At 30.9% G+C, this 22,915-nt stretch overlaps 2 protein-coding genes across 4 annotated transcripts in view; one reads left to right on the top strand and one right to left on the bottom strand.

Annotated features, from left to right (window-relative positions):
* LOC129912515 (dynein axonemal heavy chain 10) overlaps nucleotides 1–8,784 on the top strand; it is a 134,100-nt gene extending 125,316 nt beyond the window's left edge. For 2 of the 3 annotated variants that reach the window (XM_055990796.1, XM_055990797.1), the window contains exons 68-71: nucleotides 2,537–2,641; nucleotides 7,454–7,555; nucleotides 7,611–7,757; nucleotides 8,524–8,784. In XM_055990796.1, the coding sequence (XP_055846771.1) occupies nucleotides 2,537–2,641; nucleotides 7,454–7,555; nucleotides 7,611–7,757; nucleotides 8,524–8,670 (501 nt within the window). In that variant the 3' untranslated portion in view covers nucleotides 8,671–8,784. Of the gene's footprint in view, nucleotides 1–2,536; nucleotides 2,642–7,453; nucleotides 7,556–7,610; nucleotides 7,758–8,523 lie in introns of those variants that run through there. The other variant, XM_055990798.1, reaches the window with a different exon arrangement.
* The window catches only part of LOC129912522 (transcription initiation factor TFIID subunit 8), a 488,289-nt gene that overhangs the window by 235,615 nt on the left and 229,759 nt on the right, over nucleotides 1–22,915 (bottom strand). The gene's annotated exons all lie outside the window — the stretch shown is intronic.

Below are 22,915 nucleotides of genomic sequence, written 5' to 3' on the forward strand. Positions count from 1 at the left end.
AATTTTAACGACGCGGTATTTTGGTATAAAACCTAGCCAAAAATATTTTAGCACATTTTCCACATCAAATAGGTACCAAATGACAAAAAAGTTATTCGGAAGCAAAAATTTTCATTTTCTTGTTACAGTAAAAGCCACTTAAGTGCTTACCCACTTTCCTCCCGATTAGCCGGGAGAAAAAAAATATAAAAAATCATAAAATGTGCTGCGCTATATTAAAGTTAGTAATCTATTCTTTATTTTATTTTTTGAATTAAGTTGTTTCATTAAATAGTTTTTTAATAGTTTTTAAAGATGAAATTTAGAAACAAAAATGTTTACGTTTTTTAATTGATTTTGTATAAAATTTTAGACTGATTCAAAAAAAAAAATTTTTTTGTTCAAAGCATTACCGAAAATATTGTTGGAAATGACGAAAAAAAAATACTGTTAAAATTTCAGCCCTTAATGTTAACATTTAGTACCGCCGCATCGCAAATTTCTATTTCCCATACGATTTGTATGGGAAAGATTGTGTATTTGTATTTAGAATTTATTTATTATCTTTTTAATCGTTCATCAAAAAGGCTAGATTTAATCATTTTCTTGTATAAAAAAATTGCATTTATAAAATTTAAAAAAAAAACGGACGCGAAACATTAATTAAAATAATTTTTAGTTGAAAAAATTAATAGTTCGAATTTATTGAAGAAAGCTAACATGATAGTATTAGGGGTTTGAGAGTTATATAAAAGGATCTCTGAAATTAAAACACAACACAGAATACAAATATTCGAAAATTTTGCCAAATCGAAAAAAAATGAGAAAAAATTACTTTTTATATTTTAAAGTTAAATAACTTCGAAACGCGTTGGTAAATCAAAAAAAATTAATAAGAGCTTTTTGTAGAGCGGACAATTTTATAAAAGAAAATGATTTTTTCAAGCCTTTTGGATGAACCATTAAAAATATAAAAAATTCTAAACACAAATAAATACACAATCTTTCCCATACAAATCGTATGGGAAATAGAAATTTGCGATGCGGCGGTACTAAATGTTAACATTAAGGGCTGAAACTTTTACAGTATTTTTTTTTCGTCATTTCCAACAATATTTTCGGTAATGCTTTGAACAAAAAAATTTTTTTTGAATCAGTCTAATATTTATACCATTATTTCAAATACTAAAGACTTCATTCTAATAAATATACTTTTTCCCGGGCAAATCCGTTTTGTTTTTCTTATTTGCATTAAATTTTTTTTATATCTCAAGAATATTGTGTTCAAATTGTCTATTGGAGCCAAATTGACCAAGTTATGAGTATTTTAATACTTCGCTTACGAACGTTTTAGTCCAGAGTTCAAAACTTTAAATCGTTTTCCCCACAGCTAATGTTTTAAATGCCGGTGTCCCTCATAACTTAAAAACTACTTTACCGAATCTTTTGAAATTTGGAGCACTTTGAGAAGTTTTTTTTCAAGGGGTCTTTATTTTCGGGGTGCAAACTTGGGCAAACTTCTGAAATGCAATTTTATTCTACATTACCAGCAGTTCAATAATATATAGGTTATGCAATGTTGTGGCGTGTTGCGCCATTTTAAAAACACTAGGTAATGTTAAAAAAAAAAAACAACGAAAAAAGTGCAAATTTTGTAAGTGTGTACTTCAACCCCTCCGTATGAAAAAATAGAGTTGCATATACAATTAAATTTTTTTTAGAATACCATTCATACCTTGATTGTCGATGTCCATATCAAAGTTTTGCACCAAAATCAATTTGAAGTTAAAAAAAAAAAACACTTAGAAAATTCACTTTTTTAAGTCGAAAATAAAATTCGTGTTTCCAACAAATAGTCGTTTATTTATTTGTGAAGTGGAGTTTTTCATGGGAAAGGGATGCAACAAACAATAAAATTCGCCTTTTCAGCCAGAAATAGACAAGAGTTTCACATAAGTTCTTTCTGTTATTATTCATATATTTTAACAACTCTTATAATTTGATTTGCTTTAAGTATGAACCAGTTCTGGGGGGGGGCACGTGCCTCCGTGCCTCCCCCCCCCCCCTGGATCCGCCGTTGTTTGTGAGAACGTGTACTACCCGGTCGAAATCAAGAGCTCTAATATTTATATACTGTTTAGTACTTCAAGCAGCTTTGAGCTACTTTTTCATTATTGCAAAAGTAGTTCAAAGTAGTTTTAAGTACTAAGCAGTAGATAAATGTTTTCAAAGGAACGCAGCTTTTCCTTTCGGTAAAGTTCTGTTTCTTTATTCATTACAGTCTAGATACCTCATAAACTATTTTGTCTTGTCGCGGTCTATTCTTTTCGATATCCACGAAAATAAAGAAATAGACTCCATCTTCATATTACCAGCTATGATTAAGTGATTTGAACATTGACTAACCTAAGCGAAAGAATCTTTTGCGATTTGCTCTTTTTTTATGTGTTGGCAACTAAATCAGAGTTGTAATTCACATAATGTATTTGTACGCTGTACACACACACTGTGGCGTAAAGCAAAAATTGGTATACCTAAATATTTGTTTAATTTTTAGAATCGAGCAACACAATATCATTATTGGTCGTTATCTGGGGAACCCATGGTCATTTGGTTAGCCGGACTTCATATACCAGAAAGTTATCTCACCGCTGTTGTTCAGGTAAGTAAAATTAAATAAATTTGGAATGAGAATCTTAAATCTTAATATATACACATATGTATATATTAAGCCAACAAACCTGAGCGAAAATTATGATGTCCTGTTTTTTTTTCTAATACTCAGAAGCTACTTTTGAACACAAAACAAAAACAAATAAGAATAGAAAGTAGGTATTTGCTTCATAATGTTGAAGTAATGTGCAAGCTGATTACTGAATTTATATGTTATCAAATCTTGCTAAATTTCAATATTTAAAGGTTTTAATAACTTGTATCTATTAAAAGCGAGAAAATCAAATCATGGTTTTTGAGAAAATAAAAAAAAAGGAAAAGGAAACGGAAACGGAAAGGAAGGAACTGAAGTCTAATTTGTTAGACGTTGGTTTTGTCTTCCAAGATTGACGCTCACTTGCCGGGTGTTGGTGCCACACAATTTCCTTCGAAATAAAATAAAAATCTAAAAATACGCTTATTGGAAATGGGTTAGATCAAAAAGCGTAGAGCCTATTTTCGTTGCGTGTATTTTATAAAGTTTGAACAAAGCGCTCGGCGCTTTTTGATCTGACCATTTCCAATAAGCCAATTAAATTATTTTATTGTTTTTAGTATGTGATAAAAGCGTGTTTTTAGTTCATTAAACTGTTTATTTTAGTTTTACTTTTAAGTCTTATCTTGATTGAAAGTAGGTTCAATTCGACTTGGGTTGTATTAGCCTTCAAAGCCCCTCACTTTCACTAGTACCTGCAAAAGCTTGGGTGTTTCGACCTCCAATGCCCGAACTACATACATATATGTATGTTCAAAGTTTCATTTCAATACGATAATTAGAAGTAGGCTAAAATTGATTTGGGATGTTTTGACCCCCCAATGCCTCTCCCTAAGGTCCGGACGACCAAAACATTTTGTTGTAATTTGAACTACATGTAAAAGAAAGTGCAATCTGAAGCGATATATGTATTAAAAACAATACATACTTTTAAAAGCATCATCGACATATTTACCTAAGATGTACGTACTACGTTGGCTTTATTACAAACCAAATTTTTGGTCAAATCGGAAGTTAAAAAACTTCCGATATACATATATAGGCAAGTTAAGGATTCCTAAAAAATATATGTGGTGATGATTCCCTATCAACTCCAAGCTAGTATTGGAGTGTATAGGAAAACTTAACGAACTTGGCAAAATAAACAAAGTCACTCTCCACTGGGTACCTGGGCACGTTGGTGTCCAGGGTAACGAGGAGGCGGACTCCTTAGCAAAAACGGGAGCAAATTCCCCTCTAATGGGACCCGAACCGTATTGCGGAATAGGAGAAAATATCATTAAAAATAAAATAAAACTAGACGAGGAGTCCAGGAGAGCAAAAAACTGGGCAGAACTACCAAAACTGAGACAATCGAAAATGCTCCTCGGGAACTACAACCGAGAGCGTTTCAAATCATGTATCAGTCTAAGTAGGAACAATCTCAGGTTAATCACTGGGCTCCTCACTGGCCACTGTAAGTTAAGAAGGCACCTACATATTTTGGGTTTAGTAAATAGTGCAATATGTAGATTCTGTAGCGAAGAAGAAGAAACACCAGACCACATCCTGGGTAGTTGCAATGCACTAATACACCAAAGATTTAAACACATGGGTCGCTACCAAGTCGAAGAGGATAAATTGCACTCTTTGAAAATACCCCAAATAATCAATTTCATGAAAGGAATCAGGTTAGAGGAGGAGCTATAAAATGAGGTACTAACTCATTTAGCTTACTAGGGGGGTACAATAGATCTTACAGGTCGCAGTACATCCTATACCCCAAATATCAATCAATCAATCAATGATTCCCTACAGGGCAATACATTTTTTTTACCAAAATTAACGGTTCTTGTCATATGGAAAAGTTCAAAAATGGCTCTAATGATTTTGATTAAATAAATTATGTGCAGCGTGGTAAATAAATTCCTACTTTTTAAACAAAAAAAATATTAACAGTTATAAACGGTTTCAGCCATAGAACTGTTTTCTTGATTTCTGACTTTTTCATAAATGACTAAGCCAATTTAACAAATATAGAATAGAAGCATAAGTAGTATATAAGTATATACATAAGTATATTAGTATATAAGTATATAAGTATATAAGTATATAAGTATATAAGTATATAAGTATATAAGTATATAAGTATATAAGTATATAAGTATATAAGTATATAAGTATATAAGTATATAAGTATATAAGTATATAAGTATATAAGTATATAAGTATATAAGTATATAAGTATATAAGTATATAAGTATATAAGTATATAAGTATATAAGTATATAAGTATATAAGTATATAAGTATATAAGTATTAGGGTGGGTCAAAAAAATCGAATTTTTTTTTTTTGATTTGGTACTTCGAAAAATCGATTGCTAGACCCCTCTTGAATATACACACCAAATATGAGCTCTTTATATTAATGGGAAGGTCCTCCGCTTTGCAATTTTCCATTTTTACATCAAGCTTCTACTAAAAAAAAATAATTTTTTTATTAATTGACTTTTTAGCAAATTTCTTTTCATATTCTTGTAGGAAATTGAACGCTCTACAAAAAATGCCTTATACACTTTTTTCGTTTATCTAACCGTTGAATAGATATTTGAGGTCCAAAAATCGAGAAAATCTTTAAAAATTCGTTTTTTGTTCTTAACTTTGTAACAAATTGAAAAATTATAATGATCAAACGCGCAAGACATATTCTTGTTGAAAATTGATTACTCCACAAAAAAGGTCTTATTAACTTTTTTCATTAATCTAACCATTCTAAAGATATTCGAGGTCAAAGTTAAAAAAAAATATAAAAACATTTTATATTTTTAAAAAATTTCTAATTCACTGAAACTTCATTATTTTCAAATTAGCAAGATATATTCTTGTAGGGGCTTAAACGTTCTACAAAAAATTCCTTGGAATCAAATTGATTGCTTTAACCGTTTAGAAAATATTCGTATCCAAATCGCAATGCATACGGGTCATAAGAAAACTATTGAAATCATTGAGCATTGGTTTGGATACGAATATCTTCTAAACGGTTAAAGCAATCAACTTCATTCCAAGGAATTTTTTGTAGAACGTTTAAGCCCCTTCAAGAATATATCTTGCTAATTTGAAAATAATGAAGTTTCAGTGAATTAGAAATTTTTTAAAAATATAAAATTTTTTTATATTTTTTTTTAACTTTGACCTCGAATGGTTAGATTAATGAAAAAAGTTAATAAGACCTTTTGTGGAGCAATCAATTTTCAACAAGAATATGTCTTGCGCGTTTGATCATTATAATTTTTCAATTTGTTACAAAATTAAGAACAAAAAACGAATTTTTAAAGATTTTCTCGATTTTTGGACCTCAAATATCTATTCAACGGTTAGATAAACGAAAAAAGTGTATAAGGCATTTTTTGTAGAGCGTTCAATTTCCTACAAGAATATGAAAAGAAATTTGCTAAAAAGTCAATTAATAAAAAAATTATTTTTTTTTAGTAGAAGCTTGATGTAAAAATGGAAAATTGCAAAGCGGAGGACCTTCCCATTAATATAAAGAGCTCATATTTGCTGTGTATATTCTAGAGGGGTCTAGCAATCGATTTTTCGAAGTACCAAATCAAAAAAAAATTTCGATTTTTTTGACCCACCCTAATAAGTATATAAGTATATAAGTATATAAGTATATAAGTATATACTTATATTGAAAAACACAATCAAACAAAGTCTTCTCAATAAAACTGCTTCGCTTTTGGATTTGAGTGTTGCAATCTTCAACTCTTCCTTTTAAGTTTAACCTGATTCACAAATTACAACCATCACTCTCCGAATAGGTATCTTAAGCCAGAACTATAATTGGCGGATGGAGTCGGAAGCTACTGTCAAGTTGTTGTTTTCCATAAGTTTTCATCCGACGAGTGCGCTCGCAACCGCACTCGACGGATGAAAACTTATGGAAGACAACAACAATTGACATAAGCATCCGACTCCATCCGCCAATTGAATCATTTATTTGCAAAACATGATAAGTCCACTTTTTTTCAAAATTCGTTTTTTTGACTAAATTTGTACTCCAGGGATAACCACGTCTGTCTTTAAAATATCAACTATCTACTCCATCTATATCCGATTTTACAGCTACGCGAAATATTTTTTTAGTATCAAAAACAGAATAAGTCCCGGACTTATCATCTTTTGAAAATAAACAACAGCTTCTTTTTGTGTAAATGGTATATTAGATTAATGGCTGAAAATCTTAAGTTTAAAGCTACTTTAAAGTTAAATTAGCAGTCCGGACATTGTATTTTATTCTCAAAAACAATTGTTTGATAGACTGGGGCTAAAAGCATAATTGCATATCCATTTAAAAACTAATTTCACATCCGTTTATTTTCAAAGTATGATAAGTCCAAAAGCGTTTTTATTTTTTATCTTTTGAGCTATCGCTCCAAAAATTAAAAACGAAACGGTATTTTGTAGCTAGGCAAGAGTTCTACAGAATATATTTTTTATAAATTTTTCTACGCATATCAAAAGAAAATAGAACGTTTTTTTCTTCTCCTGAAAAATTTAAAATCATGGACTTATCATGTTTTGCAAATAAATGATTTAATTATAGTTTATAGTTCTGGCTTTATACCAAGCGAACAATAAAAGGTACAACTATACATAATGTATTATGTACCTATGTATGTTAAATAGGATCTCTATTATGGTCACAAACTTAAATATTATTAAATGTTCTCTTATTTAAAACTTTGAAAATTAAAGATCCATTTAAAATTAAAATAAATGCAGATCGCATGCAGAAAAAATGGATGGCCGTTGGACAAATCCACTCTGTACACTAATGTTACTCATTATGTTGATCCTGATGATGTTGAAGAAAGACCTACAACAGTAATTTTATTTCGTTCTTTTTTTTAACGCCAATACTAAAGCAATCTTGTTTCAGGGGTGTTATGTTCATGGATTATTTATTGAAGGAGCCAGATGGGATTCAAAAAGAAGAGAACTGGCCCGTTCTCAACCAAAGGTTCTTGTGGAAGATCTTCCTCTCCTAGCAGTTATTCCTATAGAGGTGCATCGACTTAAATTGCAGGTATGTATGAAATAAGAATTTAATTAAGAGCTGAAATTAGAACCAAGTTTAACTAGAATCTACTTTCATTATCGGGACACTGCTATAACCAAATGTATTGAATTATATGTTTCTAAAGTAAATTTTGTACTTTTACTTTTTAAAACCAATTTGTCGTTACGAATTAAAATTTTTTCGGATGAACAAATGGTTTTCTCCTATTTTTCTTATTTTCAAATTAAAATTTAATTTTTTTTCTTTATTAATTAATTAATTTAGAAATGCATACAATTTCATTTGTTCGTTCATCCGCTCATTCGCTCATTCGCGAATTTGTTAGCTCTCATTTCTCATATGCACAGGGTTTGTTAAACCAGTCATATTCAAGCATTATGATATTGTGTTGCAGTGAAAAATTGTGTTTAACGAAGGAATCTTGATGGGTTTCTTCATTTTTCGATCAAACCTACAATGTTTACATTATTATCCTTGAAATTGACACTATTTTCAAGGCGTTAGGGGAACTCTCCAGGAAATATTTTTAACAATCAAACGATTAATTAATCGGCCTTATCACGAATTCTATTCAGTATGAGAAATTTGCTATGAGTCCCGAAACAAAACAATGAACAAATCCGTTCATGATGACTAATGACCATTTGTATGACATTTTCCTTTGCAAATAGATTATGTGATTGATTAAAAATGATATTTGTGATAAGGCCGAATAAAATCATTTCAATTTAATATTTATTTACACAACTTTGTTCTTATAATTTTGATATAGAATACCTTCCGGGCTCCAGTGTATACAACATCTCTAAGACGAAACGCAATGGGGATAGGATTAGTATTCGAAGCTAATTTGGAAACTCATGAAGACCTAAGTCATTGGGTGCTCCAAGGTTGTTGTTTAACATTAAACAGAGATTAGATAATTTAAAACTTTTATTAAATTTTGTTAATTTGGTTTCTAATAAAAATATTAATGGTTTTTTGCAAATGACAAAAAAATGTTTTAAAAATGACAAATTTATTTTAAGAATAATTTTAAATTGTTTTTTGTTAATGACTTTGAGAGAGTTAAAAAGTATTTCGTCAAATCATAAATACCAAATCATAATACCAGATTTTAATATTAGCACCCGTTTTTGAGATAGGTATTTTTGTTATGAAATCTCAATAATCGATTTGTTTTCTGCTTTTTAAACATTTCCCTAGCTTTCAGTAGTTTTGTTTCAGGAACAAAACAATATTATTCTAGATGATTTGGGTGTGGTTGAATTCAAACCTGATTTCATAATTTTATACCAGCTCGGCATCTCGAGATATCCCCGTTCTCTGCCTCTTTTCTGCCTTGATACTGCTTTTTAATAAAAAAAAAAAACAAAACAAAACCATCTATACAAAAAAATTTAACTCAAAAACCAGGTCCCAGAGCCCAATAAATTTTTAACAACTGAAAATTTTTTATTCACCTCAATAGTGTCAAAAAATTTACACGGTGTTAACTATTTAACGCAATTCACACACGGCCTAAATTAATATTCATTCATTTTTGTGATTAGAAAAAAACATTCAGTGTTTCATTCTTTATTTAGTTAAATTGTTATACGAGTATCTTATACGAATAACAATGAAAGGTAGACATACCATTTAAATTGATCCTTTTTTCCATGAAAATTATCCGAAAAAAATGTTACTTACTTTCCCCACCAACATTGGCAAAATATAAATTTAACCAAGAATTTCTCACTCAAATACTAATACCCTTCAAAAAACAATCCAAAGTAAAACTCACATTTTTATTCGTAGAGCATAATATACAACAACAACATACCTACCTACAAAATTTTATTTTTAATTTAAATGAAAATAAACTATGTAAAACTCTGACTTTACATATTGAATGTTAAACGTCCCATTTAAAATTGTAATACTATCACCTTTCAACTCTTTCCTAAACGTGGTTAATGCGACTCTGAATTTCAAGCGAAATTTTACAAACAAATCTTTTTGTTTTGCCTCCGTGCGTGTGACGAAAAGGTTGTTTAAATAGGGGTTCACATTTTATTTTTGTTTTATCCATACTACACGAGTCAAATATTTCAAGGTAATTCTAACCCTTCTTGCGTGTTCGAAGTTATTTTGCCAAATAACACTTGAAAAAGGATTGTGAATCCATTAAGAATCCGAATGTTGTCAGCAAAACTTCCAATAAAACTTAACGAGATGAGGGGATATTTTTTCCACGTAGTTTGTCTTGCATACAAAAGTTCATCGAAAAAGTAATTTATGTCAGAAATCGTGCATGTAAATTGAAGAAGCATATTTAAGGAATTAAGATTTTATTGGCTAAGATATATTTTTTATTTTAGGACGTGGTTATTATACTCCATAACAGTAAGTTGTAGGTACCTACATTAAAATGGTTCAGTGAAGTTCCTTAATTTATTAAATATATAGTTTTAATTTTGCTTACATTAAGACTCTTTTTATTGATGTTGTATGCTTAGAACAGCTTATATATTACTTACAAATCGAGATTCATCAATATATAATATAAATAAACAATAAAAAAAACTTTTTTCCATAGGTAGAAACCGAAAAAATTATGATTTTTTTTGTAGAAAATCTTTAGTTTAAAACCGTTTTTTTTTTTTTTTTTGCCAAGGTAAGCCCAGGAAAGTCCAATTTTTTTTCACTATCCGACTCTTAGTTTAAAAATTATATGAGCAGAATTTTGTATTCCCCTTAAAAAAAAAGTAAGCATACACCCCAGTGACTTTTGTTTATAATTTAGAAATAGTAAATCCACTGCTGGTGTGGGCATTGCACCTCAAATGTTATTTATTTGACTAAGAATTCTTACTTGATTTCCATACAACATTCCTGTTAAGAAGTTTAAGTTGATTTGTTTTATTCACCTTAAAAACCACAAAATACAAATATTTTTTCAAGTGTAAAAGTCATTGATTTTTTTGGTTAGCTATATGAGCACCTAGAAAAGCCACATGCTTAGTATAATCTATCCAAGTTTATTTCAAAAGTTACAACAAATATAAAATGCGAGATCATTTCTTTTTTCAATACCTACACGAAAAGTACTTTTTAAACCTTTCTCAACAAACCACCAAATTTTATCACTTTTTTTCGTCGGCCCAACCTTAGTTCAAAAATTATGCCAATTATGCCCTCAGCTATCCCATAGTTACAAAATAAAAATACATAAGGAACATGTAGAAAACAAGTACAAATACAAAATTCAAACAAACTTAAATTATTTTTATTCCAAAACCACAGGCGAAAGGAAAAATTTTCTTCATATTGTTTTGTTTTTTTTTTTTTTTTTGTATGAAAACTAATCACATTCAACAAATTTCTGGTTTTTTGATGTCATTTCTTTAGATTTCGTAAAGACATGATTGTGACGTAAAAACTATGACAGAATGTTGTGCGAAGAAAAACCAGTTAATTTTTGTTGTTTTTTTTATGAAAAGTTAGTGAGTGATTTCTAAAAATATAAATATTTTTTCAAGTGTAAAAGTCATTGATTTTTTTGGTTAGCTATATGAGCACCTAGAAAAGCCACATGCTTAGTATAATCTATCCAAGTTTATTTCAAAAGTTACAACAAATATAAAATGCGAGATCATTTCTTTTTTCAATACCTACACGAATAGTACTTTTTAAACCTTTCTCAACAAACCACCAAATTTTATCACTTTTTTTCGTCGGCCCAACCTTAGTTCAAAAATTATGCCAATTATGCCCTCAGCTATCCCATAGTTACAAAATAAAAATACATAAGGAACATGTAGAAAACAAGTACAAATACAAAATTCAAACAAACTTAAATTATTTTTATTCCAAAATCACAGGCGATCTTTTGCGAGCTTTTCCACACAGGGGCCCCAAAATAAATAAAAGGGTATCCTTTTGGATGTCTGGAACATATTTTTTTTCACCAATTATATTCATAAGGAAAATGAGAGCGAATGTTTCCAGTTTAAAAAAAAAAATCCGATTTTCTGAATGAATGTAAACAATCTGAACTAAAATTTAGAACTTTTGGAAATAAAAAAAAGTCTTTCGAAGAAAAAATTAAGTCTCATTAACTTTTTTTAATACACGATTATTTGAAATAATTCTTTTGTCTATTAGTCTAAAACTCACGGGCCCTTAGTATAAAAGACTCTAACAGCAAAACTCGATTTTAGCACAAAAAAAAATAATATGTAGTAATAAAACATACATCTAACTTCTAAGCTTGGAATTGCATAAGAAACAGTTCACCTGTAACTAAGTCGATTTTAAAATCATAAGGTTTTTTAAATTTGAAAGTTAGATGTATATTTCATTTTTTGTTAAAATAAAGTTATCGCTAAATTCGAGTCTATCACTGAGGGCTAATGCCTATTTGCAGTTGCAAGTTCACAAATTTGAAAATCAATATACAGAAAGTTATTCCGCTTTTTAATAAAATTTTCAACTCTCTGTGAAGAATTTTCAACTTTTTAAATTAAAAATAAATAAATTCCATACATTTTCTTAGAAGGCAAAATAAAGACAACAAAGGCTCTCAACTAAAGTCTTGCACCGGTGCCCCAGCAGCTCAACTTTCTCCTCTTGAAGCTCTGCTCCCATACCCTATTTATTAATTTTTAAGATGTACATTTTTAAAATTAAAGAAAGATGTGTTGGAAGAATATATGCAAAATTTAGGTTTAGAAGCACCTAAAATCTTTATAAAAGTATACTTTCCTTTCCCACCCAAAACAAGATTACATTTTTTTTGGTATTTACTGTAGGTAACTTTTTTTTAGTTTCGTGGAGGAAGCAGCTGTGGCGCGGCGGGCCCCTTTTATAATTTTGCCACCCGGGCCCCTATGCCCCAGTCCGACCCTGCCACCCACAGTTCAGAAATTATAACAAACATTTTTTTTTTAATTATCAACCTCTAAAAAATACCTACATAAAAAAATTTGTCAGTTTGTCGTGTGTCCAGCTAGAGTTCCAGATACATTTTCAAAATACCCTCCCTCAAACGGCAATATCGATTGTCCACCTCGAGAAATTTACACAAACAAAAAATCATCGTTTAAGAAATATTAAAAATAAAAAAAGAGAATACAAAAAAAAAAACCCAGCACCGATACGAATGATGCTGATTCTAATGACATACAAACAAAGTCAACACGATTGCTCTAAAAAAAGTTATAGCTGATTGAAAACAAGGGTGCTTGTTTTTTGACAAAAGCCAATGATTCACGTAAAACGTGTAAGAACTTATCTATAAATGTTTAATTTGTCATCAAAACCATAAATAAAATGTTTCTGTCTCTTCGAAAAAAACACCCTTTCACCAAATTTTTTTAATAAAAACTCTTTATTCTTGCTTTCTATCCCAAAATCAATGATTTTACGAAATTTCATTAGGGTGACCCATCACTTTTGTCTTCACTCAAAAAAACACCATTTTAACCATGATATTTTTATAGACACTTTAGATTCTTGTTTCTTATCTTAAAAGTAACATAATTGCTATATTTCAATATGGTTCCACTAATATTACTATAGTATTACACACTTTTTCAAATATACCCATATTTTCTTTACTTGTAAAAAACACCCTTTCACATAAAAAAATTTATAGACTTACATTATTCGTAAATTCCATTGAAAAGAGAACATATTTAATGAATTTCGTAAGGGTACCATTCATACCATTGATTTTATCGGACTTATCGCGGATTTTTCCCTATTTCCCTTTAACCTAAAATATTTGTACCTATAGACTTTTTGGGTTCTTGGTTTCTGTTATAAATGAAACATTTTTACCAATTTTCATTGGTGTAACAATTTTTCCTAGTTTTTGTGGTACTAATTCCGAATTTCATCATTTCTTAAAAAAAACACCCTTTCACTCAAGATAATTTTGTACACTTTATAGATTCTTAATTCTTATACCAACCAAAACATTCACACCAAGTTTTAAAAATTAATAAAATTTAAGTCAGCTATTATGATACCTTCCTCACACACAACTTAATCCATCAAAAAAACACCCTTTCACCAAAAATAATTTTAAGAACTTTATGAATCCTTTACCCCTGCTTTATCTAAAACCTTCATCCCGAATTTCATCAGTGTAGCATGTTTTTCCCATGAGTTTCGGTTATATGTTACCTCTTGAAGTTGAAAAACAAGCACCCTTGTTTTCAATCGGCTATAACTTTTTTTAGAGCAATAGTATTTACTTTATGTCATTTATGTCATTAGAATCATTTATGTCATTAGAATCAGCATCAAAAAATACCTTGAAAACATGTGTCATATGATGATATTCGACAAACATTTTTTTTCAGTATATTTTTGACCTTCACCCCCTTCCTCTTGCCCTTTTTTTTATTTCTTGATTTTATGTACTATTTTACCTATACTATAATACCTTTTAGCTTTCGTGATGTTATATAAAATATAACACATAACAATACATGCAATATAATATACACAATCTTAATTTCAAAAAGTCCAAGATTATCTCTAAACGCATATGAAAATTGTTTTTTTGACACCAACCACCAGTGAGAGAAGTTTTCGAAAAATTTTAAAAATTTTCTTCATATTGTTTTGTTTTTTTTTTTTTTTTTTGTATGAAAACTAATCACATTCAACAAATTTCTGGTTTTTTGATGTCATGTCTTTAGATTTCGTAAAGACATGATTGTGACGTAAAAACTATGACAGAATGTTGTGCGAAGAAAAACCAGTTAATTTTTGTTGTTTTTTTTTATGAAAAGTTAGTGAGTGATTTCTAAAAATCATCATTTTATTTTTTAAAAAATATTTAAACTTGAAACAGTTATATTCGTTAGAAAAAAAACTTTAGCATTTTAGATGATACAATTTTTTTATTATCTTTTTATATAAAATATTTGACAAAATGATAATATTTGACAAAAAAGTAATAAGGGAACAAAAATAAAATAAAGTCCTTATCTTAAGTTTACATGCTAATGCTAAACTATGAGATGGAATTAAATTATTTTAAATTTTATTTAAGAGAAAGTTGACAAAAAATATTTTTTTAGTAGGTACCTACTTTTTTAATCGAAACGGCACAACCTGTTTTCTTATGACGTTATTAAGTAAAATTATCGTCTTTTTGCAACCGTTTCTTTTCCCCTTTACTTGAATCCTTGTTTTTGGCGAAGCGATGACATACTTACGAGATTGTGGCAGGCTGAATAACAAAGACTACCTCTATTTAATATTTTATGTTTTTCATGTTGTTTCTTTTTATTGAATAATATTTCAAACGCTTTGTACAACAATCATGAAACATGTGATTAATCATCATTGGACTTGACAGCATGATACTTCACTAAAGATATTCTTCTACCATGGTTGTGAGCAGTGATTCGATAAAACTGAGCCTCCATCCAGTCGCTTGCCTTGATACTAAGAGAACAATTTTCATCATTCTATGTGGTCGCCTGTGGTATGGGCTCCTTTCAATTAGGCCTTAATATTACTTTATGCGACTGGACAGATGATGTTCATGGCGCACACGTTAACACAGCAAGGAAAATAAGATGCGGTTATTGTCAGCAAAGTCTGTTGCTAGGAAAGGATAAGCTCTTGGATAAATACCATGTTATCGTGTTTTTATTTTTTTAAACAGATGACTAGACCAAAAATTTCCTAGATATGCTTAAAAAAATGGCGACAAGAACGTATCACAACCGCTAAGGTAGCTGCATTGTTTACAATTTTTAATGAAATTTCCAGTCCAGGTTGGAGAGGAGTACTAATATAAATGATAAAAAATAACAATTATTTTTGTTAATTCGGAACAACTTTCAAGTTATCGTGAAATAGAAATTTATTCAAAATAAAATACACGACTGGGTCGCACGAACTTGCATTTAGGGTTCAAGTTGCTAGAATTTTTAGGACTTTTTATATAAAAATTTAGTAAAAAATTATTGTAACGAAGAAAAAAATAACAAAAATAATAAAAAATTATTTAAATTATTATTATTATTATTTATAATTTATTGAATATAATTATATTTTAAAGTTCTAGTGACCTCAACTTCAAATTTATAAAGCGTTTCGCCCAGGTACAGTGGGCTCATTAGTTAAATTTGTCGTACCCTTATTAAGACGCCTTATTTTGGTCGATGTTTATCGACACTATATAAAACTCACAGCATGAATATACTGTGAATTTTAATATTCTAAGGGAATTTGTTTAAATTCAGACACTTAGAAAATATATGCCCGTGCTCAGGCTGATATAATAAGGAAGAAAATTATTGCAGGTAAGAACAAAAAAAAAATTTTTTTAAACATAAATATCGGTTTGCAAAATAATAAAACAACATCTGAAATCAAATTGTTGCGGAACAAATCGTTAATAGTGATTTTCAAAACAAAATTTCATAAAATGATAGACCGTGTTTAAAACTTACATTTCAATTTTTTTTTAACAAAATCGTTGGAGTCGTTCTTGAGCAAATTCAACTCAAATCGGTATGTGACAATAACCGGTATTTTTGGTGAAAAAAAATTAATTCCAAAAATCGCTCTGGAGAGTCTCAAAAAAATGCTACAAAACAAGTTTGAAGTCAATTGGTCCATCCGTTTAGAATAACTGACAGACTGACAGACTGACAGACTGACAGACTGACAGACTGACAGACTGACAGACTGACAGACTGACAGACTGACAGACTGACAGACTGACAGACTGACAGACTGACAGACTGACAGACTGACAGACTGACAGACTGACAGACTGACAGACTGACAGACTGACAGACTGACAGACTGACAGACTGACAGACTGACAGACTGACAGACTGACAGACTGACAGACTGACAGACTGACAGACTGACAGACTGACAGACTGACAGACTGACAGACTGACAGACTGACAGACTGACAGACTGACAGACTGACAGACTGACAGACTGACAGACTGACAGACTGACAGACTGACAGACTGACAGACTGACAGACTGACAGACTGACAGACTGACAGACTGACAGACTGACAGACTGACAGACTGACAGACTGACAGACTGACAGACTGACAGACTTGAAGGGTGAACAAACGAATTAGAAGAGTGTGGTTCAAAAATTTTGAGGTCGCAGTTTTGGCTTCATGGAGCAATTTTTCGCAGGACAAAACGACTGCCGAAAAAAAGTAATTTTTGGAGATTTTGAAATTTTCACTGTGGTGTATGCGTAATTTTTTTCGATTTTTCAGTACAAAATTTGTTTTTTGAATATCTTCTAAAGTTAGGGTGGGCAAACGACGATTTTTCGTGTACGTATAGAAATTTTGAAACAGAGTAATTTTTGGGGATTTTCGGGGAATTTGAATTTTTCAGCACAAATTTTGTTTTTTGAATATCTTCTAAACCTAGTAGGGTGGACAAACGATGATTTTTTGTTTGTACCCATTTCTCGAGTTGGAAAAACGATTGCCGTTTGAATTTCTGAAAAAAAGTAATTTTTGGGGACTGTAGTTTTCAGTAGTGGTGTATCCGTATTTTTTTGAGAGTTGCTATAAAAAAATTCTTTTTGGAATATATCCTAAACAGACTGCGAACAAACGACGATTTTTGCCATACGGTAAGAACTCGAGGTGGAAAAACGACTGCAGTTTGGATTTTAATTGATTTTTGGCAGAGGCGGATTTACCAGAAGGCTGAGTAGGCTGGAGCCTAGGGCGGCAGATTTTAGAGTCGGCAAATTCGAGGATCGATCTGTTCACCTCATAGAAGTCAAAAAGACTTTTTCATGACGACTTTCTGATGTCTTGCAGATAGAATTCTGTAAAAAAATTTCCAATGACTTTTTTCTCCCACTAGTCATTGCACATTTCATATTCTAGACTAAAACAGCAAGTTCGCCGCCCCTCAACTAGTAATCGGCATCTGCGCCTTTTGGCCATACTTTGTAAGAGAAAATTCGCGCGAATTTTTAATTTTCACACCTCAAAATTGATCCTCACGTGGGCAAAAATTTTTTCCGCTTCGCATTAAAATTCGGGTTAGAAAAATTTTTTTCCGCTTCGCATTTGAACATTGGAATTAAATTGAATCTACTTATGTTACTACGAGTAAGTATATAACTCAATTTTATTTATTTTGAATTTCCTAAATGTATTTTTGTTCTTCAAGTTGAAGGGAGAAATATTTTGACACACATTTGGATAAACTTATTTCCCACCATAAATTATGGAATATAACGGAAAAGTAGAATTATTACGCACAACAGATGAAATTTTTAAGTTAGTTCCCTGCACCGATTCAAGGTGGGTGTTAGGTTGGGTGTGAGCATATTTTCTTCAAAATTTTAAAGTTTCTAGGAAACTAAAAGAAATATTGAATTCACTCAACCTTGCCTTCACCCAAATCCTATAATATGCCCTAGGAAGGGGGAAAGGCGTTGTAGGGGGCTGCATCCCCGCTTATTCATCTGACGTTTATACGCTCTGAACTTCAAATAACATTTAAATTTTTTTTAAAGAATCAAGTTTGGAAGTTCAGATGTTCTTGTTTTCTACTTCCAAGTAGAAAAAACGAAATAAGGCCCGACGGGCCTAATTTCGTTGTTGAAATGGAAATATGGCCGCAAGCATTGTCAGGGCCTTATTTCCATTACAAATGGAAATAAGGGCCGATGCGGCCTTATTTCGTAGGGCGTTATTTCACGTCACCATTTTGGCGTCCAGAGGGAGTCGTTTTTTGTGTCGTTTTAGTACAAACGACTTACGTAATAGGGGTGAATCAGTGGCGTCTCGTCAGGGTGTGCAAGGTGTGCATTGCATACCCTGATCTAACGAACAAAATTCCTCATCGAATATTAATGATACGCACAAATATGCACAAGTATACAATTCGTAAAACCTGCATCACACAGCCTACATTAACACAGAGAAAAATAGACCACATAAAATAGAACAAAAACAATAAGATTTCTCTATGGTTTTCATCCAAGAAGGAAACCTTATTAAAACAATCGGGTTTTCCTTATTGTTTTAAAATCTGCAAAAAAAAAAAAACGATGACCAGGCTGGGAATCGAACTGGAGACCTCAAATCATTAGTCGCCCACCTTACCACCTGAACCAACCTGCCATGAAAATATTGATCGCGATTTTTGTTCAGTGCTAAGTTGCAAAAAAATCAACTTTTCAGTCAAATTTTGATAAGATTTTCTCTATAAAAATAATAAGAAATCTTCTTAAAAAAACCTTTTCCTTATGAAATGTATGGACGGTAAAACAATATGGCAATCTGTTAGTTTTTTAGCGGGTCATATTTTTCTCTGTGAATATTCTTCCTTCCTAATTATACAAAATAAACTCGTACTAAATCTCGCTGTGCACATTTTCTGTTGAATCAAATAAATTCATCCAACTCAACTCCATTTGAACTATGTATGTATATGCCTACGCCACAAGATTTTAGCAATATCTATCCTCATCGTCATTCGTAACCCGCGAGCAGAGCATACAAAAAATATTTACTTCTTTAAATTTGTAGTAAACTCGTGCGATATGGTTTTCTGTGCACGGGCTGATTTCTTTTTTCTTTTCTTTTGTGTATGTTCTCTTCCGTTTCTGTTAAGCTTCAAAGACGAAAAATACTATCTATTTCATCGAAGCTCGTGCGAAAAAAGCATTGCACGGCCAGTTTGGGATGTAGATTTGTTCCAAAAATTTTTATTGAAATCGAAACTCAATACATTCTTTATTTGAGTTTAAAAAAATAAACGAAAATATTATACAAGTGTTTTAGTTTAGAGACAACTAAACTTATATGTCTTAAACATAACTTGATTTCCTTTTGTTCAATACATACTTTTAATTTCAAGAAAAATGTATATTTCTTTTAAGAACTGAACAAAATTTGCTGTGTAGATACGTGGTTCACGCAGAAACGCGACGATATGGATGATGTCCTTTTTTTCATTAGAGATGGTTACCTTAGCACTAAGCAACGATACTTTTGGCAATGCAATGACTTCAAAATTTGAGTATTTCGATTCTTCCTAAGAGGAGCTATTATGGGGACTTTAGCCATTTTGTGTGAAAAAAAAAAAATAGCTTCATTGGATATAGGACATTTAAGAACAAATTTTGCATAAGTATAAAGCCAGTATTTGTCCTACTGCATACAAAAACGTATAAAGGACAAATAAGCATAAATTTCATGGAAAAAACTTGGTCTATGGGACAAAATCATTTTTTTTATCTCGACAACTAAAAGAGTGTGGTCGAAAATATAAGATGGCATCTATACCTAACTCATTTTCGACAAAAATGGTCTGTAGGACAAATAAGAACTCACGTGACGATGTATTAAATTTCAATACATTTTTGGTGTAGACTGTAGACCTACATACATATATGTAACCCAAAAAGTATTTGATAATGTTCCAGAATTTTTAACCGTGTATGTTAGTTTGCTTGTAGATTTTTAGAGCTCGCTCTATATAAAGAAGAGCCGACATTTAGGGTAAAATTTTATAAAATGAACAATTTTTTTTGTTATTTGACTATTTTGAGATTGCTTTGAGTATTACGTCTGCAAAGTTAAATCAAAATCGTTAGTGCCGTTTTCGAGTAATTTGCTATACCTACCGTGAAAAATTTGTATGAGAGATTGGGTGGACAAATATGACATGGACAAACGGTGGACAAACGAATTAGACAAGTTTGGTTAAAAAATTTTGAGGTCGCAGTTTTGGTTTCACCGAGCTATTTTTCGCGGGACTAAATTTTTTTCATGGAATATGTTCGGGTGGTTGTCCTTATCGTACAAGTCAATTTATTGGTATGATTGGAGGTGGGAGCAGCCGCCATCTTGGAAAAAAGATTGGTAGCGTTTTATGGAATAGCTCCATTGTTATTCATTTTAAGAAAAAATGACAAAGCTAAGACTTATTAACAATAAAATTATCTAAAAAATGATATACAAAACAATTCCGTGAGTTGATTAAATTAAATTTTATACATAGTTGGTCAAAGTGCGGGTTTGTCTCGCAAGGTTAGGGCAAAATGACCTTTTTTCATATATCTGACGAACTTTTGATTCGTTTGGGTAATTCTTTTAAATGAATTATAGTACTTATAATTGTCTACAAAATGAGCCTACAATAGTTATTGTGACCATCATATTGTAGAAGTAATCTAACTCCGAAATTCTCTATGTACTATTCAAAAGTTAGAAAAAAGCTAGTTTTTTGCTATTGGCCCAGCAAATTTTGGGAGTAGAGGTAGGTATAACCAAAATATAAGTACGCAGTTTTGCAGCCATACGCGTCTTAATTTGTGCTTTATTCGGTTTTCGGGAGGGTTGAATAACGTATGTTTTCCAGTTAATGTGAATGGACCAAATATTTCTAATTATAAATATAAAAACTGATGCTTTTCCACATGTGACACAAAAAATTCTAAACTTTTTCAAATACCCAACTGAAATAGAGGTGGCATTAACCAATACTAAAATTTTGTTTGCGATCCTTGTCCCACACCCATAGCATTTTCTCTATTTTTCGACGCCTTGGTATGCACTTGGAACAAAACAATTCTTACAATTCTTGACAAAAATTATATGGAAAAGTTGTCCCAAATGCCAAAAAAATGGTTAATGGCACCAAACAATTCTAAAAAATGTTGATTTGGATGGATATGGAACAAAATCCTTGATCGATATCTCGGGATAAGAAACAAAAAGCGCAAATCTGATTACAGATTTAGAAAGAGCATACGAACTTACCTAGTTTTTGCTATAAAATTTTTTAACTAAGAAGGACGAGCCAAGTTAGTGAAGAAACGGTAAATTGAAGAAATGTGTAGGATGAATAATTTTTACACTGAAAAAAAAAAAAATAGATTTTTAAAAGGTAGGTATGTAATTTGAAAAAAAATGTTTGGCATAATTTTTTGGAACTACTATGGTTAATTGAGAAGAAGTTTAAAAAGGATAATTTTTACACTGAACAAAAATTTTGATTTTTAATAGGTTTTTAATTTGAAAAAAAAATTTTTGTCATAATTTTTGAACTAAGCCCAACTAACAATTTTACTTCCACAAGGGTCTAACGAAGCTGTTTCGATTTTATAAATATTGCTTGTATACGACCGCATAGAGAAGCCCAACTGACCGGGAACCCGTCAAAAGTGTGAAAACAAAAAGTATTCACGACTTTTAGTATTAGGTAGGAAAGTATGAACAGATAAAAGTACCTATTCAAGGAAAAAAGTATGCGCGACAAAAGTTCGAAAAATGGAAAGCTATTATTTTGACTGGGTTTTGATCTGGCAATAGTTACAAAGAGAAATGAGAATTTGCGAAAACAAAAATGGCAATGGACAATTCTGATTGGTCAAGAGGAATAAATAGACGAATTTATTGTTAGATAGGGGAGGGCTGAGGTCTTAGAAAAAAAGAGAGGATATAGATATTCCTAAGGATAAGAGGTCTTAATTTAATTTTAAGTCTCGCAGCTGCGATGAGCGAGGCAAGGTTGAGAGTGCGCTCGTTTATTTGTTTTTTTAATTAGGGAGAGAGGATTTGTATGGAAGGTGGACGTCCCGGGTCCAATATTTTGTTATTTATTTATTTAGTTAAGTTTTACATGTATTGTACAGAAATTTTGTCACTTTAAAGTGCCTACTTCACAATTCATAAATATAGAATGCAATTTTTTATGTATTTATGTATATCGTAGGTACCTATATGTTGGTATGTAGGTACGGTGAATCACAAGGTATGTGCTAAAAAGATAGTGCATGTAGGTCGGATTGAGACAAAAATTCGTAGAGGAGAGGGAGGGTTCTATTCCCCTTGGTTAAGACGGGAGAGGTAGGTTCTTTTCAGAAACATGGCTTAGAAAAAACATTATTAAAAATCAACGGTTATACTCACAAAGACGTGCTATCATTTCTTGTAAAACCAATAACTTTTTAATTCATTTTGTTATTAAATAAAACTGTTTTCAGGAATGAATTTTGAAAAACCAGTTTTCCAAGTTATAACATAAAAAAAAAACAAAGTTCTATGTAAGTTCTAATTTTTTCTTTCAAAATAGAAAACCGAATCCGAAAATGTTTTGTCTTCGAAAAAGTTAAAAACAAAACTAGTTTTTT

This window comes from Episyrphus balteatus, chromosome 2, assembly GCF_945859705.1.
Source record: "Episyrphus balteatus chromosome 2, idEpiBalt1.1, whole genome shotgun sequence".
In the NCBI taxonomy this organism is placed as follows: domain Eukaryota; kingdom Metazoa; phylum Arthropoda; class Insecta; order Diptera; family Syrphidae; genus Episyrphus; species Episyrphus balteatus.